Raw genomic sequence first — 23,359 nt, forward strand, 5'->3', positions numbered from 1 at the left:
TATTTCTGTAAAAACATACAGACCTTTTTATCAGTGCATAAAGTCAACAAGGCATCAGTAGAGTTTGGTTAAATGCCACTTGTTTGTTGAAGTATTCTGGGAAAAGGCATCATTGTGGTAATGATTCACTTTGATAAAAGTTATGATTTTACATGTTATTTGAATTTCAGTGTACTGTGCAATGTGTCTGGTGGAGCATGGCATTGCTGGGCTGTCTGAGTCATTGGTTCCTATTCAGCCACTATTCTATGTGAATGTGGCTGACATTGAATCCATAGAGGAGGAAATCTCCTACATTGCTTGTGAGTGGTTCCTTCTGGGTGCAATCCTGCTCAATGCACTCTGGTAAAATAATTTTCATTTGCTCTTCGATGCAATGTGGTTATTCTACTGGACAAGCAGATAAATTGTAAAGAATTTGAAGCACGCATTCAAATAAATTAATCTTTAAGTAAAAATGTCATTCCTTAGTTCATGTATTTATTTGAATTTCTAATTAGCAAGTGATTCTTTCTACAACCTAAGTTTACTATGTCTGTCTATGTGTTTGAGCTTGGAATATCACATGTTTAAAAATATTTCATTAAATGATGTAACAGGTACAACAGAAAAGATATTTGAAACAAAAACACGCTTGTTTGATGTCTACATTGACAAAGAGAAATTACTTACGCATTCACCGACACTGAAAAACATCAACCATGTCAACAGCTCTGACAGGAACAAATTCAAGAAACTAAACAAAATCAGGTATATCTTAGATAAATAGGTGACCTTGGTTACTTATTACATAGAAGTATTATTATCATGTAATAGAAAGCCTTATTTAGACGTTTTTGTGATTTGCAGTTTATAAATAAGTAATTTTAATGGTTATATTTAATTCATATTTAAAGCGTTGGGACTTCCAAAAAAACTGAGGATGATTCATTCGATGATGAAGACACATTTATTGTGTAAGTATATGCGTGCGAAGTCGTTGCGTGCCATTGTGTTACAAGTGGCAATCCCTCGTCTGTTCTCATGTGCATCTACATCTCCCATTGCATACCCAGCCATCGCCACAGCTCCCGGTGGCTTTGTCACCACTGCTTCTAATTGTGATTATGCGATATCCATGATAATATTAACAGCAATTTGATTTCATGATAGATCCATGTAATTAACTTATTAGCAACAGTCAGTTTCAACAAGTGCTCTAGCTGTCTTTGTCAATTTTAAATATTGTCTACGTCTATCAAAGTGATAGCATAAACACATCTGTATAATATTATATCTGAATTTGTGTGCGTATATGCGTGTGTGTGTGCATCTGTGTGTATGTGCGTGCGTCCATGTCTTTGTGTGTGTGTGCTTGCGTGCGTGTCTTTGTGTCTGTGTGTCCGTGACTCCGTGTGTGTGTGTATGTATGTGATAACAGCATTAACATGTGTGTTCATTGGCAGTAAGGGCTGGACAGTCGCTGCTCTGCCATCAACTGTTTCACCGTTTGTGTGCAGCAGGTTCTTCAGGGAGTTGAATGAGCGATTGTTTCGCACGTTGCTCGAGGCGTCTGCATCACATGACAGACGACTGACAGCCAATCACATGCGCAGCATCGGACTCCACCCACGTGCAGACCGCGACTTCATTTCACGCGTCGCCGAGACGTACAACATCGATGTAGTTCTGGCCACCGAGCACCCGTGCTGCCCCCTGCTGTTTGATTGAAGATACCTTTGAACGCTTGTGACAAGCTGTGATGAGGTAAGACATACTGCGTACGTGGTGTGCGATTCCATCTACTGTATAGCTGGCACGTCATTTACATTCTGTATATATATACTGTGAACAACTGAAAATATACTGTGATGGTACAGATGCATCGGTATTGTATGCTATATTGATTATAGATGTATAAAAATGAATGAATTAGTGTTATATTATTGGTGACAGTGCTTCCGTGCGAATGTATGGCCAACGTGGTAACCTTCATTATGTCGTTTTACCAAACCATACATGTGCGAACAAGGTGGGTGTAAGTTAGAAATGCCTTATTGGAATCTGGTCACAAAGTTTAACGTAAACATTGCGTAATTAGGAGCTCGGCTCATCGACAACAATCTGTTTTATGTTCATGCGTTTTCGCCGAGAGACAGTTGCTTGTTAAGATTTCTTATACTAGTCAATTGTATCCCCCACGACAAAGTCGGCGGGGATACTATCATTATGGTTTCCTGTCTCCCCAGCCGCCGCCGCCGCTGCTCGGTCTGCCGCAGAGAATTTCCCTTCCGCTCTATAACTCGACCCCTAATTGACCTAGCGCTACCAAACTTGGTATACTTACAGATCCTGGGGAAAAGGTGAGCAGCGTACCAAAACCAGGTCACTGCGACCTTTATTTTACCTTCATCCTATTTCCCTTCCGCTCTATAACTCGGCCCCTAATTGACCTAGCGCGACCAATCTTCGTATACTTACACATCTTGGGGAGAAGGTGAGCAGCGTTACAATAATCCAGGTCACTGGCAAACCTTTATTTAACCTTTACCTTGACCTTGATCATATTTCCCGTTAACGCTCTCTTAACTCGGTCGCCTAATTGACTTAGCCGCTACCCAAAACTGGCTATACTTACCACATCTCTGGGATGAAGAGCCACAGCATGACTCAAAACCAGGTCCACTCGACCTTTTAATTTGACCTTTACCTTGATCATATTTCCTTCCTCTATAAAAACTCGACCTAATTGAACCTAGCCGACTACAAACACAAAAGTCACTACCCACCTTTATTTGATCTTTACTCTGACGCTTGATCATATTTCCCTTCCCCTCTATAAAACTCGGACCCTAATTGACCTAGCGCTACCAAAACCAAGTCACTACGACCTTTATTTGACCTTCATCATATTTCCCTTCCGCTCTATAACTCGGCCCCTAATTGACCTAGCGCGACCAAACTTCGTATACTTACACATCTTGGGGAGAACACGGGGGATACATGTAGTTGGTGACAACTGCCCTTTCTAGTTGTATCATGAACTCGATATAATGTCAATTAACATACGTTGGTTTAATGTACATGCAATCCCGGGTTATATTCGTTACAATGGATATTTTGTTATTGACAATGAGGGTGTATATTTTTCTGCATAAAAACTTTGTTATATATAACGTGTGATAAATTGAATACGTGTTGGAATCTCATCTGATATGTTGATTACCCAACTAAATATTGTAATACCAATATTAAGTAAATAATATATTATATTATGTACACGCGATATAAATTGATGTTCGTCTACTTTTATTGACAGCTGTTGCACAGAGAGTAGTGGTTATGTGGAGTATGCTTATGCCGATAACACTCCAGGGACACTAGCCGTTCCAGTAATAAAATGATAAATACAAATTACGATTACTACCCAAATCTTTAGTGTTACATGGCATGCTAAGCATAGCCATGATCTCGTTGCCTGTTCAGAAAACTGACACTGTCACTGTTTGTCTGTCACTTCTTTTTCCCTCCAACTGATTGACGTTGATGCAATGCTGTGGAACAACCACTCGAAATCGCCGCGTTGGTAACAATGCAGTAACACATGACAAAAATTAAAAAAATGTGGGAAAAGGTAACCATTGAAATGTTGAATTACTTATATACTAGGTTCAGAGAACCCACTTTAAAAGAAGAGAAGGTTGGTTTACTCGCGAGATGTAAAGAGGATAAATTAATTCAGTAACAGATAAATGTTATTATGGACATGGACTCTGTTCATTGCACAATTATATAAGTTATTATATCTGTGCGAGATGGTGCTCATACGATATAATGTACTATGACATTGTATGTGTGAATCCGTATCTTTTCCACTACAATGAAAAAGGACACTTTACAAAGTGAATATCACAAATTATTTCTGCGAAAAGTGCATGTAAAAACACTACAAATGCAACAGACTTATTCTGACAAGTAATATATTCAAACTCAAATACAACCAGCCACTGATCGAAACCGACCATTGTAAATGAGCACTGATCATAGAAACCATAATAGTGGATAATAACAGGAAACCAAAACAGGATAATACAGTAATTGTGCGGCATGGCACCTCAAGACAAGTTCACCATATCAACAGTTGTCGTCGTTCCCACTATCAGCTCACATACTATGTGCAATAAATGCCTATCACGAGGCAGTTGATAATGATAACGTTAGGACGTGTTCGTTTGGGTGGCTCTCGTGATCCGAGTCAAGAATTGTCAATCCTGCTTGTAATGTGGATTCAAGTGATCCAAGATGGCAGCACATGAGACTCAGCCAATCAGTGCTTGCTGCTGCTATAGTTACAAACCATACTGTACTAGGTTACAATAACAGGTATATCCACAACTGTCGAAGGTGTGTTTGCATTTGGGCAAATCAGAATCGAGTGACCAGGATCAGTCCCATCCGTTCCAAACAAACGCGTCACTGCAGGGTGCCGAACGTATCCCGAGCATGTCGGTCCGTCACAAACACGTGGCGTCACAGAAAATAATCTAAGGCTCTCTTCGAACACAAAAAATACGTTTATCGATTACTGCTCCGCTCGAGTCTCGGCCAAAATGATAAACTGCCCATGCGAGCTGACGTACGTTAACCTTATTTTTTAAACAGAATTTGAAAAGATGAAACTGGCACAAAAACAGCAAGGTGCATTGCTACAGCTATATCTTATACACTAGACATATAAAAAAAATGAGATGTATAGTTGAATCACTGTAAACCCTCGTATATGAGTGTCATTTATTATATTATCTCACTCTTGCGGTTGCCGGTACGAATATAAACCACTATAGGCAGGTAAAATTATAAGCATTTAAAATTATATACATAGATACATGTACATATTGGGTACGTGATAAGGTAGGAAGGGGAACGCACATACACATACGGCCATACACTACAGACAGACCAATAATCTCTATCGTGCAGGTTTACTAGTGTTTCATCAGTGTAATGGTTCTGAGGGCAGAATTTTGATGCTTGCCATAATTGCGCACAGACCTAACGTTAGAGAGATGGTATGCCAGAGGGCTAGATGTGCCATTACTCAGATAAAATGCCATGATGATTACAATATAATTAAATGATCACCGATTATCCTATTATCGTAACGCACAAATCCAAGAGTGAACAAAGATAAAAACTGGGAAACCGTGTTTTAGTTGCAGTCGAATAATGTAATGTTATTTTTGTATTTTGAATAATGTACTTCAGTAATAATCAGCTATGCTGGATTGATTAAAAAAGACGAAAGTTGTTCATGCACTTGTCCCTGCCACGTTCCTTTCCAGAGCTAGACGTGCATAACCACGCAGCAAATGTGATTAACGCAGCTAGAAATGTGTGCAACATTATTTATTTAGACTAAAACTATGACATGCTTTTCAGTTTTTATTGTTGCTTGCTCTCGCATTTGATATGCTCTTGCGATTATGCGGCATATGAACCCATATGAATCACTTATATAAATCATTATCACTTGGGCCTATTGTCAGAAACAAACAGTTATGACTAAATTAAGTGTAGTCTAAAATGACATAAAGTTTGCATGACAAATCACTTAAAGCATTATGAAAATTTAGACTCATGATGTCATAACTATTTTTAATGTTTATATTTTGCGTATTATGACGTTTCTGACATTAGACCCTTGTTCTCAGGCTACATAGATTTCACATGCCTGCGCTGGTTCCTATTTTGTTTATTTGTTTGTTTTGTTACACAAACAGATCGGCAACATCTTGCTCTATCGTGAAAAACACATCTTTACCGAAGTGTAAGCAGCTGGAACGTGTCATCAGCACAGAGGCACAGCGACCACGAATACTTAAGACTTCAACGTTTCACCATCCACTCACCATTACAGAAGTGGGAAGTACAGGGGGATAAGGGGATGGAACAAGGTCTCTGGGGGAGAGGTCTGGAGGAATGCTCAATCAGGAGTGGAAAAAGGAGTCCAGGATGAGAATGGTGGGGGGTAATGGAAGAATGGGTCCAAAGGGAGAGATATAGCAGATGTGGTCAATGGTCAAACAGTAGGGGTATAACAGAAGGGGTCAAGAGGAAGTGGTATGAGAGAAGGGGGTCTGCTTGCCTCCTACCCCCCTCCCTTCTGAGGCCCCCTTATGTGGGTGAGGTGGAGGCTAGCATGGTTTGTGAGGCAAGCATCAGCATCTTCATCGCACGATGCAGCGGACTTCCAGGGTGGGCTTCGATGAAGGCTGCAAGCTTGCGGCGCAGAGCGGTTAGCACGGCAGGCCCATGCTCGCGTGTCACCGAGTGTGACATGTCCAGGTTCATGACGGCTTCTTCCAGGAACCTACACAACACGCGTACATGCAACATTAATGGATCAGGTAACACGTCACTGAATGTTGACATGTCCAGGTTCACGACAGCTTCCTATAACCTGCCTATAATATGCCCTAATAATATTCTAGTTATTAATTAATAATATCCTGCCCATAATGGTCAGGTGAGCAACTGCTGCTGCAGCGTGGTGGCCACCTACCTGTGCTTTAGCTCCGTGTTACTGACGAGGTCTGCAGACAGCTGCTGAATGAGGGAAAGCAGCACTGGCTGCTGCAGCGGACACGGCAACTCTTCGAACAGATGTGCGGGCAGCGCCATCTCACACGCGTAGATCACAAGACTGAGGTTGGCCGCAGACAGCGCCTACACGCACATGGTACAACAGTTGTGATGTAAGTAATTGTAACTGTTGTGGAATGTAACAACAGTTACGTGGCTCTGCCTCAACCACAATGACCGAATCTTATCCTCAGTAACACCAAGTCTTAGCTGGTCGGGGTGGCGCATTGGGTTGATAATATGCTTATGAAATACTATTTGTATGGAATAGAAAATTATTTTGTTGCTGATTATTTTTTTACAAAAGTTCTTCTCACTGAAGCATCGAATCTTTAAGAGTTGTGAGAGCAAGAGTGAGAGAGAGAGAGAGAGAGAGAGAAAGAGAGAGAGAGCGAGAGAGGAGAGATAGAGAAAGGGAGACATTCTGACCTGCTGGAAGGCTGTATTGAAGTGTCGCTGCTGCAGCAATGTGAGAATCTCTTCCCTCTGCTGCTGCACGTTCACGACCGGCTGCTGCTGCTGCTGAGTCGGAACAGGCGTGGCAGCCCCCGACCTCAGTGCAGTCATCAGGCTCTCTCCTACACACACCACACTCATATACTAGTAAACACAGCCGCATTGACAGCAGGACCAGATTTATCAACTACAGGTCAGTTGTCATGCCCAAATTTGGTCTTAACATTAGTTCTAATATTAACTTTTTCTCATAGACCGTTGACAGTCACATTGCAAAGTTAACGAGAATGAAAGATCCTAGCAAAATTCCTCTTTACATTAAAATATCTTTAACCCTCTCGTTACTTTAAAATCATTAACTACAAAATTGACATTTAGCATCAAAGCTGTAACGTCCCAAGATACAGAAAACACCAAAATCTGGCAATCAGCTAGTGAGGATGGAGTGGGATCTAACAGCTTGTACATATATCACTATAATAATATGATGTTAGCAGTTAGTAGCGTGTAGTTATGGTTTTCTTTATTACATATGTTTTATGTATACACAGGGGTCTCATGCTCACCAATGATGGCCTGCTGGTCCTTCATTGCATGCTGAAGCTCATCTTTCACTAGCGAGCACACTCGCGCACCCAGTGCCTCCTGTAGGCTGCAGAAATATACACACACAGTTACGACGTCATGCCTAAAAGATACAGTCTGCCATACCTTTGATGCTGTCCCCTCCCTCCCTCCCTTCCCTTCCCTCATATCCCCTCCCTTATCTCGCCTTTCCTCTCGTCCCTTCCTGTCCCTCACTCCCCTCCTCTCGTCTCTCTTCCTTCATCTCTCTTCTTGCCTCTCACCTCCCTACCGCCCCTCTCTTTCCTCACCTTGGAACTAGTCCCTGTAGTTGTTCATTGACGTTCGTCTGCAGTTCGTCAAGCAGACGTGAGCTCAGCTGCTCCGAGCTCTTCTGGAAGGCAGCCACTTGTTTCTTCAGCTCGGCAACGACTGGTTCCTTAGCGTCCTGCTGCGCCCTTGTCTGCTTCTGTGCGTAGTTCTCCAGCTGCTGCATGTCTGTGGGGGAGACGACGACGTGCACACGTAAAACCACCTCGTCCATTAAATTGCTCAGCTAGACAACCACGCTTACATGCACACACGCACACACACACACACACACACACACACACACACACACACACACACACACACGCACGCACTCACGCAGACACGCATGGATGCACGCACACACACACCCACACACTCACAAATTCACACATAGACACACACGCACACATGCACGTACGCACACGCACGCACACTCACAAATTCATACACAGACGCACGCATGTACAAATGCGATGTACACACATTCGCTTCCTTCTGTTACACTTACACTCTCTTGTTCCCTTCTGAAATGTTTCGTTCATTTGTACAAAGAGATTCTGGCAGGCTCTCTCGAAGGCTGGAGTCACGCTGCTGTGGAAGGCGTCCTGGTAGGACTGCTGGACGGTGGACAGTATGGCGTGGCCAGCAGCTTGTCCTATAGCATCCACGGTACCCTGCAACAACCACACAAACCCTTTCAGTTAAAGGGTAGTGCACCAACAACGCAGCACCCACACAAACCCTCTCTATAAAAGGTAGTCCTCAATGCAACAACCACATGAGCCTTCTCTAATAAAGGAAGTCAACAACACAACAACCACACAAACCCTCTCTATTAAAGGTAGTCCTTAATGCAACAACCACATTAGCCCTCTCTAATAAAGGAAGTCAACAACACAACAACCACCCAAACCCTCTCTATTAAAGGTGATCCACAATGCAACAACCACACAAACCCTCTCACATAATGGTGGTACGTCCATAACGCAACAACCATACAAACCCTCTCTATAAACAGTGTGGTCCACAATGCGACAACCACCCAAACCCTAAAGGAAGGTCTAGTTCTAACAGCCACAAAGACGTGCATATCAAAGCCCTGTCGTCAGAAACAAAACTAGTCTCAACATTAATATTGTCCCGTAGACCATTATAAAATTACGATTAAAACAGACAAGCAAATTTCCTTGTCATAACTGTCAAACTAAGATGAAAAGAATGCAATTACACAACAAATTACACTTATATTAATATTACATTTCGTAGTGATTAGAAAAACCTGCATTTTTTTATGAAAAACATGTTGGAAACAAAGCACTACTTGTCTCCCAATTTCATACAAAAACAAACATTCACCAGTGTACAAGTTATCCATACCTTTGATCGCACTAGCTTGCTGATACTGTCCTTTAGCAGCGAGTCGGTCGTCGTCAGCTTCTGAGATATGTCAGTGAGTATCTGCTGTTTCATTGGCTCAAGAGATTTGTTTAACGCTGAAATACATCCGAGAGGAGGTATGACACATGTACATGGTGACACACATATAAACAGCAACCGTAGCCATGAGGGAGCAGAATTGGAAGAAGGGTATATAAGGTCAGAAGTCACCTTATGCTAAACCTTTTCCTATGAGGTCCCAAAGTAACCATTTTGGTGTGCACGATTGAAAAGCACGTATCCATGGAAGGGGAGGGGACATGGTTATCTGACTCAGATAGACAGATCTATCACAATGAAAACATCGTCATACCAGTAACTAACTCCAACACACACGCACGCACGCACGCACGCACGCACGCACGCACGCACGCACGCACGCACGCACGCACGCACGCACGCACGCACGCACACATGCACACAACACATAAACTTCACTTCTACTTTCAGTATACTGATTACAAATGCTTACACACCTTTACATTGATTAACTAAACCACACATTTACACACAGTTACATTGACTAAGTAAACCACCTGTTTACACACCTTTACCTTGTTGATTAAGTAAACGTGTTTACATACCTGGTACTACACTGCTCTTCATCTCTGTCTTGACAGACTTCTCTAGCTGAGTGCACAGAGCGCCACTCACGTTGTGGCTGATGGAGCCAATAAGGCGATCTTGGCGGGATTTCTCTAGCTGTTGTTCGTCCGCTCGTGTCTGTTCATACCTACGAGCTGCGGAACATCGTCAAGGAATAACACAGCAAATGTTCATCCGCGTTCCAAGCGATGAAGTTCATCGAACGTCACTCATTTATGGTTTTTGAGTTAATTAATCAGGGTGAATTAATCACAATAGAGTTTTAGACATTTGTCACACCACCCTACACATAAATGCGGCATATCAGTTATCACGATGAAAAATTCAGTTCTTCTGAATGATATAAAAATCAATAGAAAATACTTTGTTGATAGTTTGAACTTTTAAGTGTATTTTGTGAGTCATTTCTAGTTTCTACCATCAGTGAAGACCCAGCCATCTATCTGACATATCCACTTTTAAATTTAAAACATTGGAATACTATTATTATTTTAAAGTTATAATTTATCGTCATACCTGATTGAAGATTCATTGATAATTTTGTGCAATCAGTGCAGGATCTTGAAATCTGATTTGCAACACTATCAAACACCACCAAGATGTTCAATGTTATGATAATGACTCTATTTGCAGAGCATTGGGTCTCCCAAACCATCTTGCTTTGGTTTCATTGAAAGGCTTCAATCAACGAACCTACTCATCTGTCACATAATGGACGGACATTGAAGTGTTTATTACCTAATGATTCCAAGGTGAACGCTCATGTGATTCTTATTAAAGAAATTTCTAGTTTCTAACGTCCACTATTGAGGGTGCAAAGCCACCACCAAGGGTTCAAGGCCACCACTGAGGGTGCACCTTCTGTGAGATACAGCGATGTTATGCGACATGTAAGGGTGATGTGCGTCAGTCGATGGGCGCCAACAAGAAAGGATACAGTCGGCCTGAGCTCTCTTCGCTAACGACTGATCGAAGTGTTTTTTCATCGAAGCACCGACACTGTCGAGATGTGAGCGGATGGATGGCAACAAGTCACCTGAAACATGACATAACAGCTGATATGCGTGTGTTAGGACGTACGGCAGGGCCCCGGAAACATGTGCACATTTACACCTTTCTGTGGACAAGATCTGCTATGCTGGAAAGGAGACAGTCACTATTTACTTTCCTGGTGGAAATCCTAGATAAGATAGTGGTTTTTATTCATTCAGTATTTTGCTGTTGCACTGTCAAAACTTGCTGAATGAACACCCTGGTGTGAAAGAGTTCATGAAGTTATGAGGAATTGATAACGGTTATAGATAGCTAACCTGCGGCAGAAGAGCTGGCTGCTTGCGATAGCTTCACCTCCTGCCTTAGTTCCTGCAGCTCCAACTGCTGAACCTTGAGTATAGCCTGAACCTCAAGCAGTTGTCTGCTGATCTATGACATAGATACACGAGATGTCAGTGATACTACTGCTACTGCATGGCACACGCACACATACACAAACGCACGCACTCACAATCACACGTGAACGCACACATACACCCGCATGCACGCACGCACGCACGCACGCACGCACGCACGCACGCACGCACACACACACAAGCACCTACCGGGTACCCACTTATACCACACATGTATGCACGCACACACGCGCCTGTACGCACGCACGCACGCACGCAAGACGCACACACACGCACGCACGCACACACATGCACGCACACACACACACACGCACACGTGCATGAAAGCACTCACGCATGCACAAACGCACATACACGTACACATGCGCAAACACACACAGACAGTAGCACACAATACTTTTTCCAATTTTCAACACTTACATCATCCTGCTGAACTCTAGACAACCTCGGACTTAAACTGGAATGCAAGTAGACTTCACCTTCACTAGAAATCAATAAAAAGTGACACAGAATTACCCATCAAACAAAAACGTTAGTTATCACATCTTTTTATATATTTCAAATCAATGTTAACTACTAACTTTATAGCTAAATGGCATAGTGGCGGGTGATACGCTCGTCGAACCTACATAGGGGGAGTGCAGCGGGTGTGTTACCCTAGAGGTCAGTCCATTCACACATCTGTTGATATATTTTAAGCTAGCGATGAGGATCGTACATACCTCACTGATGCAGGTTTCTTTGGCGACGACTCTTTGTTGAATGCCACTCTACTGGCGGAAGGTTCCCTGCAACAGGCAATAAATAATTAATGATAATTACATGATTAAATTTCCTGTTAAACCATTGATGTACTTACTAACTCCACACTTTCGAACATCAATCTGTTGTCAATCTTTAGTCAGTTGCTTGACCTTGTCACAAGATGTCGGTAAGTACCCAATACTCCTCAATTAGTATTACACGCCAGCCAAATGACAGAAGTGCGAGGAACTGACCTAATATCAACTACACCGTACACACTACATAACATAGACTAATGCCCAGTCTACTACTATACACACCAAGATAACATGAGCCTCCATCCGCTGTTTACCCTGTTTATTTAAACGTCACATAACCTTTACAAAGATGGTGAATGAACAAAAGAATGAATGAATGAGCGAACGAATCAATGAGTGTATGCACTGAATGCACTGAATAACGTATGAATGAAATAATACAATAAATAACAATAAAAAATAAAAAATAAAAAATAAATGAACGTGCAGATGCATAAATGAATGTCTTACCCTGCTCCTGCTCCTTCACCCTGATACTTGTTAAACGAAGTGTGCAGAACCCCAACCAAGGGTGAGCTGTAACAAAAACAACATACTTTATCGCACACCTACACACACTCACGCATGCACACGTGCACCTACCAACACAAGAACGCGCACACTCACATATGCACGCACCCACGCATTCATGCATGCACGTGCGCACGCATTTGAGATGTTACAATGTTCGAACAGACATAGCAGTCTTATTTCGCTTAACGGTGCCTAGAAGTAGGAACACCACGCCGGTCACTACACGACTAACGGCTACTTTACACCTACTGATTCTTAGAGACGTCCAGATCAGCAATGTTTGGAGCCGGTGGCCAGATGTTAGAATCGTAGGGGTCGCGGAGAATCGAGGCCGCCGCCGCACCGCCGGCGCCATCTGCAGGTAGCATCCTCTCCTCCTCATCCTCGTCCTCAACTATCTCTACCTCCTCTTCAATTTCCACCTCATCAGGGGCTTCTTCACTCGGTCTCTCCTCAGCTACCTGATGATGACAAGGGGAAATGGCTAACACTCGCTAATGCATCACACCCTCTATACTATGAACATGGGAAGGCACACCTCATACAGCCAAGGACAAAACATTTTTCCAAAAAGTTTCCAGTTTTTATAAAAATATACTCCAGGAGTGGGATTGACTAGAGGCGATTGTCCAGGAGGGATAACTTTCTAAAAACTGAGATGACCAGGGTGTTTCCTGTCTCGTCCTACCACGCAACCCAGCATTTCTCTCGTGCCGACATACGCACTGTAATTAGAGCAGAGAATAGGGACATCCTATCCGCCACACACAATAATAATGACAGCCAGAAGCAAAACAAAGCTATCCAACAATGGCAACAGGAGCTGCCGGTTTCACACGGTCTGCCCCCCGGTCGATTATGCGCGGAAAAACAAGAGAACGTTGTTGCAGCGCAATCTCTAGGTTGCCACGGCAACATACGGGGCTCTTCTTGCGTGAGGATCCCTCGAGTATTTCGCTGACTTCCAGGCTGGTGTTGCTAGAGGCGCTGCTACGATCTTCACGCGTCAGTTGCTTCCCTGTCGTCGGCGCAGCCACCGCGGTGGCGCCCTCCCGTGGAAGTCCGGCCTCGTCCGAGTCCAAAACTGGAAAATGTGAGAACGCGTTTCGAGTTGGGCGATTTCACATCGCCGATGCATTGTCCAGGAAAGCGTTGCGTCCGTAACATCGGTTATTTCTGTGTTACCACTTGCAGAGGAATTCGTTGGGTGGTTTGTCATTAAAACAAACACCAGAGTTTCTTACCTTGGCGATTGTTATCGCACGAGATCGCATCAACACCAACCATGCTAGCTGTTGATTCAGCTGTGTGAAAACTTGCCAGTGATCCGTTATTTTGATCATCTAGATCTATAAGTGAAACCCTGAGAAAAAAAGAAAAAAGATGTTTTATGCATCTCACACATCTCACGTTGGAGAGAACTGAACATTTTGATAATGTATACAGTCGAGAAGTTGTAAAAACGATTGGCTGATCATTCATCCAGACAATTACATTCATTTTAAATGAAATTGCAGTTAAACCATTGAACATGGATAAGCCACTATAAAAATACTAAAGAAATGCTAGAAAAATGAGACATAAAACTTAAAAATAATAAACTAATGAAAATAACTAATAAAAAACGCGCGGTAAAAGCTATGTAAATTTTACCGAAATAAGAAAACCCGGAGTAAAACAAGCGTGTTCACGCCATGTAAGCACCACACAATTCGTCGCGTGCATGCGCATATCCGCCGACATGGCGGAGGGATGCGACGTGATGTACGTACTCTTGTTTCTCGTGCTTGCCAGTTGGCGAGACGCTGCGAAGCGGGATGGCCATCGGAAAGCCACTGCTGCTGTCTGCGCTCTTGTCATGGCCGCCAGTTCCGGGAGAACTCCTGAAGGCTTCCGGGCCAAGCAGCACTGGCTTCGGTACGGAGGCTGCGCACTCCGCATCCGCCGCCACGTCCATGCTCATGTTCATGCTCATGTCCGACAGACCGTCCCTGAACGCTGCCGCGACAAAAACACATGAGCATCTGACAAATGCACGACCATCGTCTCGTGACGCGACAAACAGACGAGCATGCGCACGTGCGACAAGCAGATGAGCATTCTTGCGTATAAACATACGAACACTCCGTCTACTCATTCATACGCTCAACCATCCTGCTTACCCTGCTCATCCATGCCACCTGTGTCTCCCACGGAAAGGGAGGACAGTGAGCCTGCATCTGCGGATAGAGTGGCGGAGAGTGCCGGTTCGTATCGTATCTGCAGCTCCTGCAGGATCTTGGGAAAGACTGAGTAGATCTTAGCAACGACCCAGACAGCGGCCTCAACACCGCTGCTGCCGTCCGGTGTCTCGTACTCACACTCTGCCTCTGTGTCGCGCGAATCGGTGATGGCTCCTGTAGCAAACATACACACACACACGTGAGCCAGTGATTTGTATCTAACAATCACACACACACACACACGTGAGCTAATGATATCCCTCTAACAATCACACACATGTGAGCCAAGGATATCTCCCTAACATCACACACACACAAGCTAATGATTTCTTCCTAACAATTACATGTAGACGCACACACACATGCACACGTGCGCACGCACGCACGCACGCACGCACGCACGCACGCAACGCCGCACGGTCACAGCACGCACGGGATCACGCAACGACACCACACACCACACACGACACACGCGGCAGCACACAGGCAAGTACACACCGACACGACACACCACACCACACATCCGCGGACCACCTACGCATGTATACACACTAACCACGCCGCAACACGCACTCCCGGCAGTGAACGACGTACCTGTGGTAATCTCATCCAAGCTGTCACGGTCGGCAGACTTCTTGAACTTTGTACGGCTTACGTCCAGTGCGGCCAGACTGAGGCATGACTGCGCGAGGATAAACTCGCTGATGCAGCTCACTTGCGCCACTTGTCCCTCCGCATCCTGATACAGCTGCAGCATGTACACCACCTACACACGGACAAGCATAGGATCTGATACAGCCTGCAACATGGTGCACACGCACCTACACCACGCAACACAGACACAGATCTGATACAGCTGCAGCAATGTAGCACACCACCTACACACGCCACACAGACCACAGCATCTGATACTGCAGCAGCCGATAGCACACCACCTACACACAGCACAGCGGACACAATCTGATACAGCTGGCAGCATGTACACACCACCACACACGCACACAACACACAGGATGCTGATTTACAGCTGCCCAGCATGTACAACCACCTACACACGCACACTAAGACACATGATCTAGATACCGCAGCAGCAGGTACACACCACCTACAGCACGCAACACAGAACACAGATCTGCAATACAGCTGGCATGCATGTAGCACACCACCACTACACACGCACAGCAGACAGTGACGAGATGCTGATACAGCTGCCAGCATGTACACACGCACGCTAACAGCCACAGACACAGCATGCTGCATACAGCTACGCATGTATAACACAACCACCTACAACGCACACAAACAGATCTGATACAGCTGCAGCGCATGACTACATCACCACCTACCACACGCACACCCACACAGAGTCTGATACCGCAGCAGCATGTAGACACCACGCTACACACGACAACAGACACCAAGGTAAATCCTCGATACGCCTGCAGCATAGTACAACACGCCACCTACAACACCACACAAGACCATATCTGATACACAGCTCCCGACGGGCGAGATGTACACACCCACCTACACACACCACACCAACACAGATCTGATACCCCAGCAGCATGTACACACCACCTACACACGCACACGCACACACAGATCTGATACAGCTGCAGCATGTACACACCACCTACACACGCACACAGACACAGATCTGATACAGCTGCAGCATGTACACACCACCTACACACGCACGCAGACACAGATCTGATACAGCTGCAGCATGTACACACCACCTACACACGCCACACAGACACAATCTGATACAGCTGCAAGCATGTACACACGGCACACTACACACGACAGCACAGACACAGATCTGATACAGCTGCAGCATGTACACACCACCTACACACGCACACAGACACAGATCTCGATAGCAGCTGCAGCATGTACACACCACCTACACACGCACACAGACACAGATCTGATACAGCTGCAGCATGTACACACCACCTACACACGCACACAGACACAGATCTGATACAGCTGCAGCATGTACACACCACCTACACACGCACGCGCAGACACAGATCTGATACAGCTGCAGCATGTACACACCCCTACACACGCACACAGACACAGATCTGATAACCGGCACGCAGCATGTACACACCACTACACACGCACACAGACACAGATCTGATACAGCTGCAGCATGTACACACCACCTACACACGGCACGAAGACACAGATCTGATACAGCTGCCAGCATGTACACACCACCTAACACACGCACAGCAGACACGATCTGATACAGCTGCAGCATGTACACACCACCTACACACGCACAGCAGACACAGATCTGATACAGCTGCAGCATGTACACCACCACTTACACACGCACACAGACACAGATCTGATACAGCTGCAGCATGTACACACCACCTACACACGCACGCAGACACAGATCTGATACAGCTGCAGCATGCTACAACACACCTACACACGCACACAGACACGGATCTGATACAGCTGCAGCATGTGTACACACCACACTACACACGCACACAGACACAGATCTGATACAGCATGCAGCATGTACACACCACCTCACACGCACGCAGACGGCCCGGCCGGTCTGCGCGGGTCAGAATGCTGATACAGGCTTGCAGCATGTTACAGGCACCCCTACAGCCGCACAGCAGACACAGATCTGATACAGCTGCAGCATGTACACACCACCTACACACGCACACAGACACAGATCTGATACAGCTGCAGCATGTACACACCAACTACTACTCACCCGTCTGTTCATGTCTGACATGATGAGGTAATCTGCACTAAGATCTACCATGGCCTTTAGACATGGCCGGATGTCATCCTGAGGTGAGGGCAGGAAACTGTAAACACACACAACAGCTGTTAGTTACATGAAAAATCGTCGCTTCTTAGCGGCAACCGAAACATGCAGCCAACAGATAAGTAAACGTTTCATTCACCGGTGCACATTAAAGTTGCTCTTCCCGGAAGCCATTACTGTACCTAATCAAAGTAGTTGTCTCGGATTTTGTGTGCATATTTTTAATGGATAGACTCAACACAAGAGCTGCCTTTCCTTCCGATGTTTACATCAAGAAATTAAAGCACCACAGGACTTAGGTGAGGAGTAATATTTATACATCGAATCCAGAGCAACTCTACTTCAGTGCATATATATATATATATATCTGTGCATCATCAGGGTATGCAAATAGTACGAAAATAAACTATATTCATTAATTTACAAGGCTCGTTTGTACTATACGTGGTGTTTTGGGGACATTTTTGTAGAAATCGAGAAATGACAGTGTTTACGAAGATTTATGACAGCTTTTCATTGAGGGAATGAAATTTTAACACTTAGAAACTCAAACTAAATGAGAGAAACTACAATTGCAATTTAATGGGGCGTTTGAGGTTAAGGTGGACATAAGGCCACACTGGTTGCAGGTATTTACACACACACACAGACACACTCATGAACGCATGCACACACACAAACACAAACCTGAGAGTTTGCAGGCAAGTCCACGACTCACAGCTCCACAGTTTAATCTCACTGTTGTTGTCAGCTCCTGTCATGGCAAACTTCCAGAACTGAACCCTAAACAACATATCAACTCAATACGTACTCTCCATTGGGGTGTCAATATATCAGTACTTAAGGGGCTTGCGAGCCGACTCGACTGGAAGCAACTGGCTGCAATTCACTTGCGACTGCAGTGCTTAGGTTGGTCGACTGCCTGCGACTGGCCGCCACTAGTTGCTCAGAATAGAACAGTGGGCAACTGGACGCAACAAGTCGCTGCCGATCGCTTCCAGTTGCTCGAAATCCAGTTGCTTCCAGTCGAGTCGGCTCGCAAGCACGACATAAGCCCCCATTTAGTCTATATTACTGTGTCAATAACTCATTACTTACTCTCCATTGGAGAGTCTATAACTTGGTACTTAGTCTACATAAGGGTGCATATAACTCATTACTCACTCTACATTGGGCTGTCTATAACTGCCACATTGGGGTGTCATTAACTCGGTACTTACTCTAGATTGGGTTTTTTGTGGTTATCGAGGAAGAAGAGGGCAGACAAAGGTTTGCCGCCATGAGGTTGCCACTGATGCAGCAATCTACCGCATTAGAAAACAAAAAATAATAAGAGACCATGAGTAGTTTATATAAACAGCGAACACAAACGCGCAAAAGTTGTGTGAACGCACAAGCACACACAGCACGCGCAAAGCTATCAACTCCATATGACATTACTAAACCACAGGCACAAACTGACGAGGCTTCCCATCAGCCACTTTTATCTGGAATACTGTGGCAATTGCTTACCTGGGTTCTTGCGGTCCATCCACCACCATGTAGACCTGGAAGAATTTCACATAGCCATCGGCACTCGCCGTGGCTAGAGCTGTCCCATCCGGAGAGAAGGCTGCATCCGTTACCAGCTGTAAGGCAGAATAAACAGTCCCACACAGTTAGATCTGTGACAAACCGCAGGATACCGCGAGAGTAACGCCAACATGAAGAGCAGCTAATTAAACTTATTTATCAGTTATTTTTACATTTATGATTATTTGGGTCATTATTTCTGTGCTCATTACCATCATGCTGTTGTATGTTTACCCTGATGATGTGGGATGCCTACCTGCTTGTGGTCGGTGATGGTAAGCATGCCTTGCAGCGTACCCGGCTCAATGTCCTCCCTGCAGACCTTCATCACATCAGCATCAGTGCATTTCAGTTCCCTCCGTATCACGTCCACGTTCCACATCTCCACCTGCGTGTGGAAGCGTCAGAACACAAATCGCATATTGTTGAAAGACGATGGCACATAACTGCCACGTGTAGCTATAGTATCGGTGTGTTCACACTATAACATTATGTGCGTCTGTAGGTATGCAGGTTACCTGTACAGGTAGGTATGCGGTTTACCTGTACAAGTATGTATGCATATCACCTGTACAGGTATGTATGCATATCACCTGTACAGGTAGGTATGCATGTCACCTGTACAGGAAGGTATGCAGGTTACCTGTACAGGAAGGTATGCATGTCACCTGTACAGATAGGTATGCATGTTACCTGTACAGATAGGTATGCATGTCACCTATACAGGTAGGTATGCATGTCACCTGTACAGGTAGGTATGCGGGTCACCTGTACAGGTAGGTATGCGTGTCACCTGTACAGGTAGGTATGCATGTCACCTGTACAGGTAGGTATGCGGGTTACCTGTACAGGTAGGTATGCAGGTTACCTGTACAGGTAGGTATGCAGGTCACCTGTACAAGTAGGTATGCATGTCACCTGTACAGGTAGGTATGCGGGTCACCTGTACAGGAAGGTATGCGGGTTACCTGTACAGGTAGGTATGCAGGTTACCTGTACAGGTAGGTATGCATGTCACCTGTACAGGTAGGTATGTGTGTCACCTGTACAGGTAGGTATGCGGGTTACCTGTACAGGTAGGTACGCGGGTCACCTGTACGGTAACCTTCGCATGTGAGATCACCTTGTTGTCGTGGGTGAGCACCAGCAGCTGCCCAACGTCGTCCGGAGAGTCGCTACTTGTAGGATCTTCTGGGATGTACGGACACCAGATGACACGATGGTTAGTCGTTGGCTCACTCGTCTTAGGTGCATCAATGTGCAACAAACACTGCGTACTGCAACATAATCACATAGTAGTAATCGATCTTTCACGATCGATTTCATGCAAATGGTGTAAATTATTTGGTTAGCTGTATCCAATCAGTGTTATGGAAGGTTCTAAAAATGCTGCTTAGTGACAAAGTACTGCAAAATCAGACAGTGTGGCATGAAACATAACATGAACCTCATCACCGTCTGTGGTGAGCTCTTGCATGTAGACCTTATCGACTGTTACCTATTTGGCAATCTACACGGTATGTCCCTACTGCAAGAATTATCGAAAAACTTGCCGTACATTCTAGATTATGTATCTATATTATGATCATGTGGGGGAAATAAATAGGCGCTAGTCTAGTTGAACATTTAAGGGAACTTTTTAGCTCACGTTTACACAGTCATGTATGATAAATCATCGGTAGGTGAAGGTTAGTAAACCTGGACTTGTTTTTGATCTATTTCAGATGATCTCATGCCCCTATTATTTACTCAAGATTAATAATCACATAATTGTAATTTACCTACTCTTCTTGCATACATCAGTACATTGTATGAAAATTTGTTGATATATGCATAACAAAAGGTACTTATAAAAACGTACTAAAATACTGTAAACAAAGATAAGTATCCAGCTCACTGATGTGAAATCTTCGCTTGTTTTGCTGTAAGATGTCATTTGTTAGATAGCACTAGCTGGTGATAACTACGCTCGATGCATACGTACAGCATTTTCCCATTATCCTCTGTGATTTCGTAGACAAACAGACTTCCTGGTTCGTCCACACAGGCCAACAGAATGTGCGAGTTAATGTAGGCAAACGCGATGTCACACACGCAGCCGACAAAGTTCCTCAGCAGCACCCTCTCTGCTGATTTTCGGTTAACCAGACGCACGATCCCATCCGGGCCTGGTGTTTCTGTGCCATAAGAAAAGTTACAAATAAATTCACAGCACAACTTTCACAAGATGAATTATCTTTGGAATAGAAACGCCAGACAAAACCAGAACAGGGAACAGTTCTCACCCAGTTAGTAAATAGCACATCGCTCCAGAGTGTACGCAGTAGGGTTGGACCAACGTAACAGAAAGTCAGTAGAAATAATGCGCTTTATCATGATTAAACATCTCTATCTTACTTTTAAGGATGTAAGCAACGTAGATTCCAGACTGATGTATCGCAATCAGGTTCCCAAAGTAAAGCTTCGTTTCCCAGTTGTACGTCACCACCGGTACAATCTTCACCTGTTAGCAAGGGAACAAATTGATGTTTCATGTGGCACATTAATCAGCGTGACTATGTGTGCTCACTTGCACATGCAATTGGAATAAATACATACACGCACATACACACGTGCAAGACCGCATGTACACGCCACGTTTGACAATTGTATACGCACCGACTGAGATGCAGAAAATCGCAAAAAAACCTGCCTTGCCTGTCCTACTGACCCACCACGGAAAACATTGTGCTAGGTAACTGCAAACTAAGAACAGTGTAATTATTCATCTTACTGGTGGCCTTCTCTATATATCCTTTCAATGGAGAGTGGAGTGAATGGATTCGTACCTTGTTACTACTTGGGGCTGAATTCTGAGCACTCTGACTGCTTGCTACTATGTCAACCTTCTGTCCATGAATCGCAAAGCTATTTGTCTCATCATCGCCTCTCAGGTAGCTGAAAAATCATAAAAACACTTATGTTATGTGGACTACACATTGATACTTCCAACATAACAAGGCTGCGAGACATGAAAATAAATATATAAACATGTATGTAGCATGCACCCCTTGCTAGACCGTATGATATGGCAGTTAGTATATGAGTACTATCAGGGTTCGAAATTAACGCTCGCACACTCGCAAAATGCGAGTAGAAAATATAAGCACTTGCATTTTTGTGTGAGTGACATATAATCTGTTGTGATGATTACCAAAATCCAACATCCCATATCCACGCATTTTAAAAGTAACAAGTTGTCAACATAACGGAACTAGACCAACTAATTTCTAAAATATAAACACGAACTGTTTACAAACTGAGTAAGGATTATAAACCTCGCGCGCTCGGCCACTACCGAGAGTGCTGTAAGCGCGACATAGTTTATTGGGCGCTGTAAGATAATTATGTTAGTATTGTTTAGTACTTATACGCGCAAGCGATGGCGCCTCTTGTAAGAACAATAGAATGCTTCGCGGGTCTCTTTGTCCTTGCTAGTATTCTATCTTCACGCTTTGTAGCCTGGTTTAATAAAGTCGTCTCAACATTATAACATGTAACATGTATTTAAAACAGGCACTTGTATACAGCAATAAATGGAACGGATTCAAGCGCTTTGAAGATTCCAAAAACTGAACATAGCTTCCGGTTTGCATTCGGTATAGCTTACACGCAGCCGTACCATGTAGCATATTATACCCTACAAAAATAAATATATTAAAAATGCAAGAGTTTCGGATTTTGCGAGTTGAAATTTGACCCACTCGCAAAAAATTGCGAGTGGTTTCAAAAGTTAAATTCTACCCCTGACTATACACACTTGTACATATTTTTGTATTGTACTGGTTTATGATTTACATTAAAGCCGCACAATGCGCATCCAAACGCTAATTTCTCCAGTACTAGACTAGCAAATACTTCGTGTCATGCATAATCACACTACCTTATGACAAAATAAACTCTAGTTGCTCTCATTCCACTGCGCGTTTGCTTAAAACCCACAAGAAAGAGGTG

At 44.2% G+C, this 23,359-nt stretch overlaps 2 protein-coding genes across 3 annotated transcripts in view; one reads left to right on the forward strand and one right to left on the reverse strand.

Annotated features, from left to right (window-relative positions):
* LOC106820747 (protein LCHN-like) overlaps positions 1–2,262 on the forward strand; it is a gene marked incomplete in the record, with an annotated part of 3,860 nt that extends 1,598 nt beyond the window's left edge. Inside the window, 4 exon segments of the mRNA XM_014825290.1 lie at positions 171–302; positions 600–750; positions 897–956; positions 1,503–2,262. Coding sequence (XP_014680776.1) covers positions 171–302; positions 600–750; positions 897–956; positions 1,503–1,710 — 551 coding nt within the window.
* A 1,005-nt stretch (positions 2,263–3,267) lies between these two features.
* The window catches only part of LOC106820760 (enhancer of mRNA-decapping protein 4-like), a 25,370-nt gene continuing 5,278 nt past the window's right edge, over positions 3,268–23,359 (reverse strand). The window contains exons 3-30 of one of the 2 annotated variants that reach the window (XM_014825317.1): positions 22,195–22,303; positions 21,764–21,869; positions 21,351–21,543; positions 20,490–20,643; positions 19,623–19,754; positions 19,307–19,422; positions 19,015–19,098; positions 18,482–18,577; positions 17,738–17,834; positions 15,577–15,748; positions 14,923–15,156; positions 14,533–14,758; positions 14,005–14,123; positions 13,681–13,844; positions 13,010–13,221; positions 12,698–12,763; positions 12,128–12,193; positions 11,826–11,862; positions 11,307–11,418; positions 10,934–11,032; positions 9,975–10,130; positions 9,331–9,446; positions 8,462–8,627; positions 7,953–8,139; positions 7,644–7,729; positions 7,051–7,199; positions 6,542–6,705; positions 3,268–6,349 (exon numbers count right to left, since the gene is read on the reverse strand). In XM_014825317.1, coding sequence (XP_014680803.1) covers positions 6,154–6,349; positions 6,542–6,705; positions 7,051–7,199; positions 7,644–7,729; positions 7,953–8,139; positions 8,462–8,627; positions 9,331–9,446; positions 9,975–10,130; positions 10,934–11,032; positions 11,307–11,418; positions 11,826–11,862; positions 12,128–12,193; positions 12,698–12,763; positions 13,010–13,221; positions 13,681–13,844; positions 14,005–14,123; positions 14,533–14,758; positions 14,923–15,156; positions 15,577–15,748; positions 17,738–17,834; positions 18,482–18,577; positions 19,015–19,098; positions 19,307–19,422; positions 19,623–19,754; positions 20,490–20,643; positions 21,351–21,543; positions 21,764–21,869; positions 22,195–22,303 — 3,814 coding nt within the window. In that variant the 3' untranslated portion in view covers positions 3,268–6,153. Of the gene's footprint in view, positions 6,350–6,541; positions 6,706–7,050; positions 7,200–7,643; positions 7,730–7,952; positions 8,140–8,461; positions 8,628–9,330; positions 9,447–9,974; positions 10,131–10,933; positions 11,033–11,306; positions 11,419–11,825; positions 11,890–12,127; positions 12,194–12,697; positions 12,764–13,009; positions 13,222–13,680; positions 13,845–14,004; positions 14,124–14,532; positions 14,759–14,922; positions 15,157–15,576; positions 15,749–17,737; positions 17,835–18,481; positions 18,578–19,014; positions 19,099–19,306; positions 19,423–19,622; positions 19,755–20,489; positions 20,644–21,350; positions 21,544–21,763; positions 21,870–22,194; positions 22,304–23,359 lie in introns of both variants that reach the window. The other variant, XM_014825316.1, reaches the window with a different exon arrangement.

The sequence above is a fragment of the Priapulus caudatus genome, unplaced genomic scaffold (genome assembly GCF_000485595.1).
Source record: "Priapulus caudatus unplaced genomic scaffold, Priapulus_caudatus-5.0.1 Scaffold45, whole genome shotgun sequence".
Taxonomy (NCBI): Eukaryota; Metazoa; Priapulida; class Priapulimorpha; order Priapulimorphida; family Priapulidae; genus Priapulus; species Priapulus caudatus.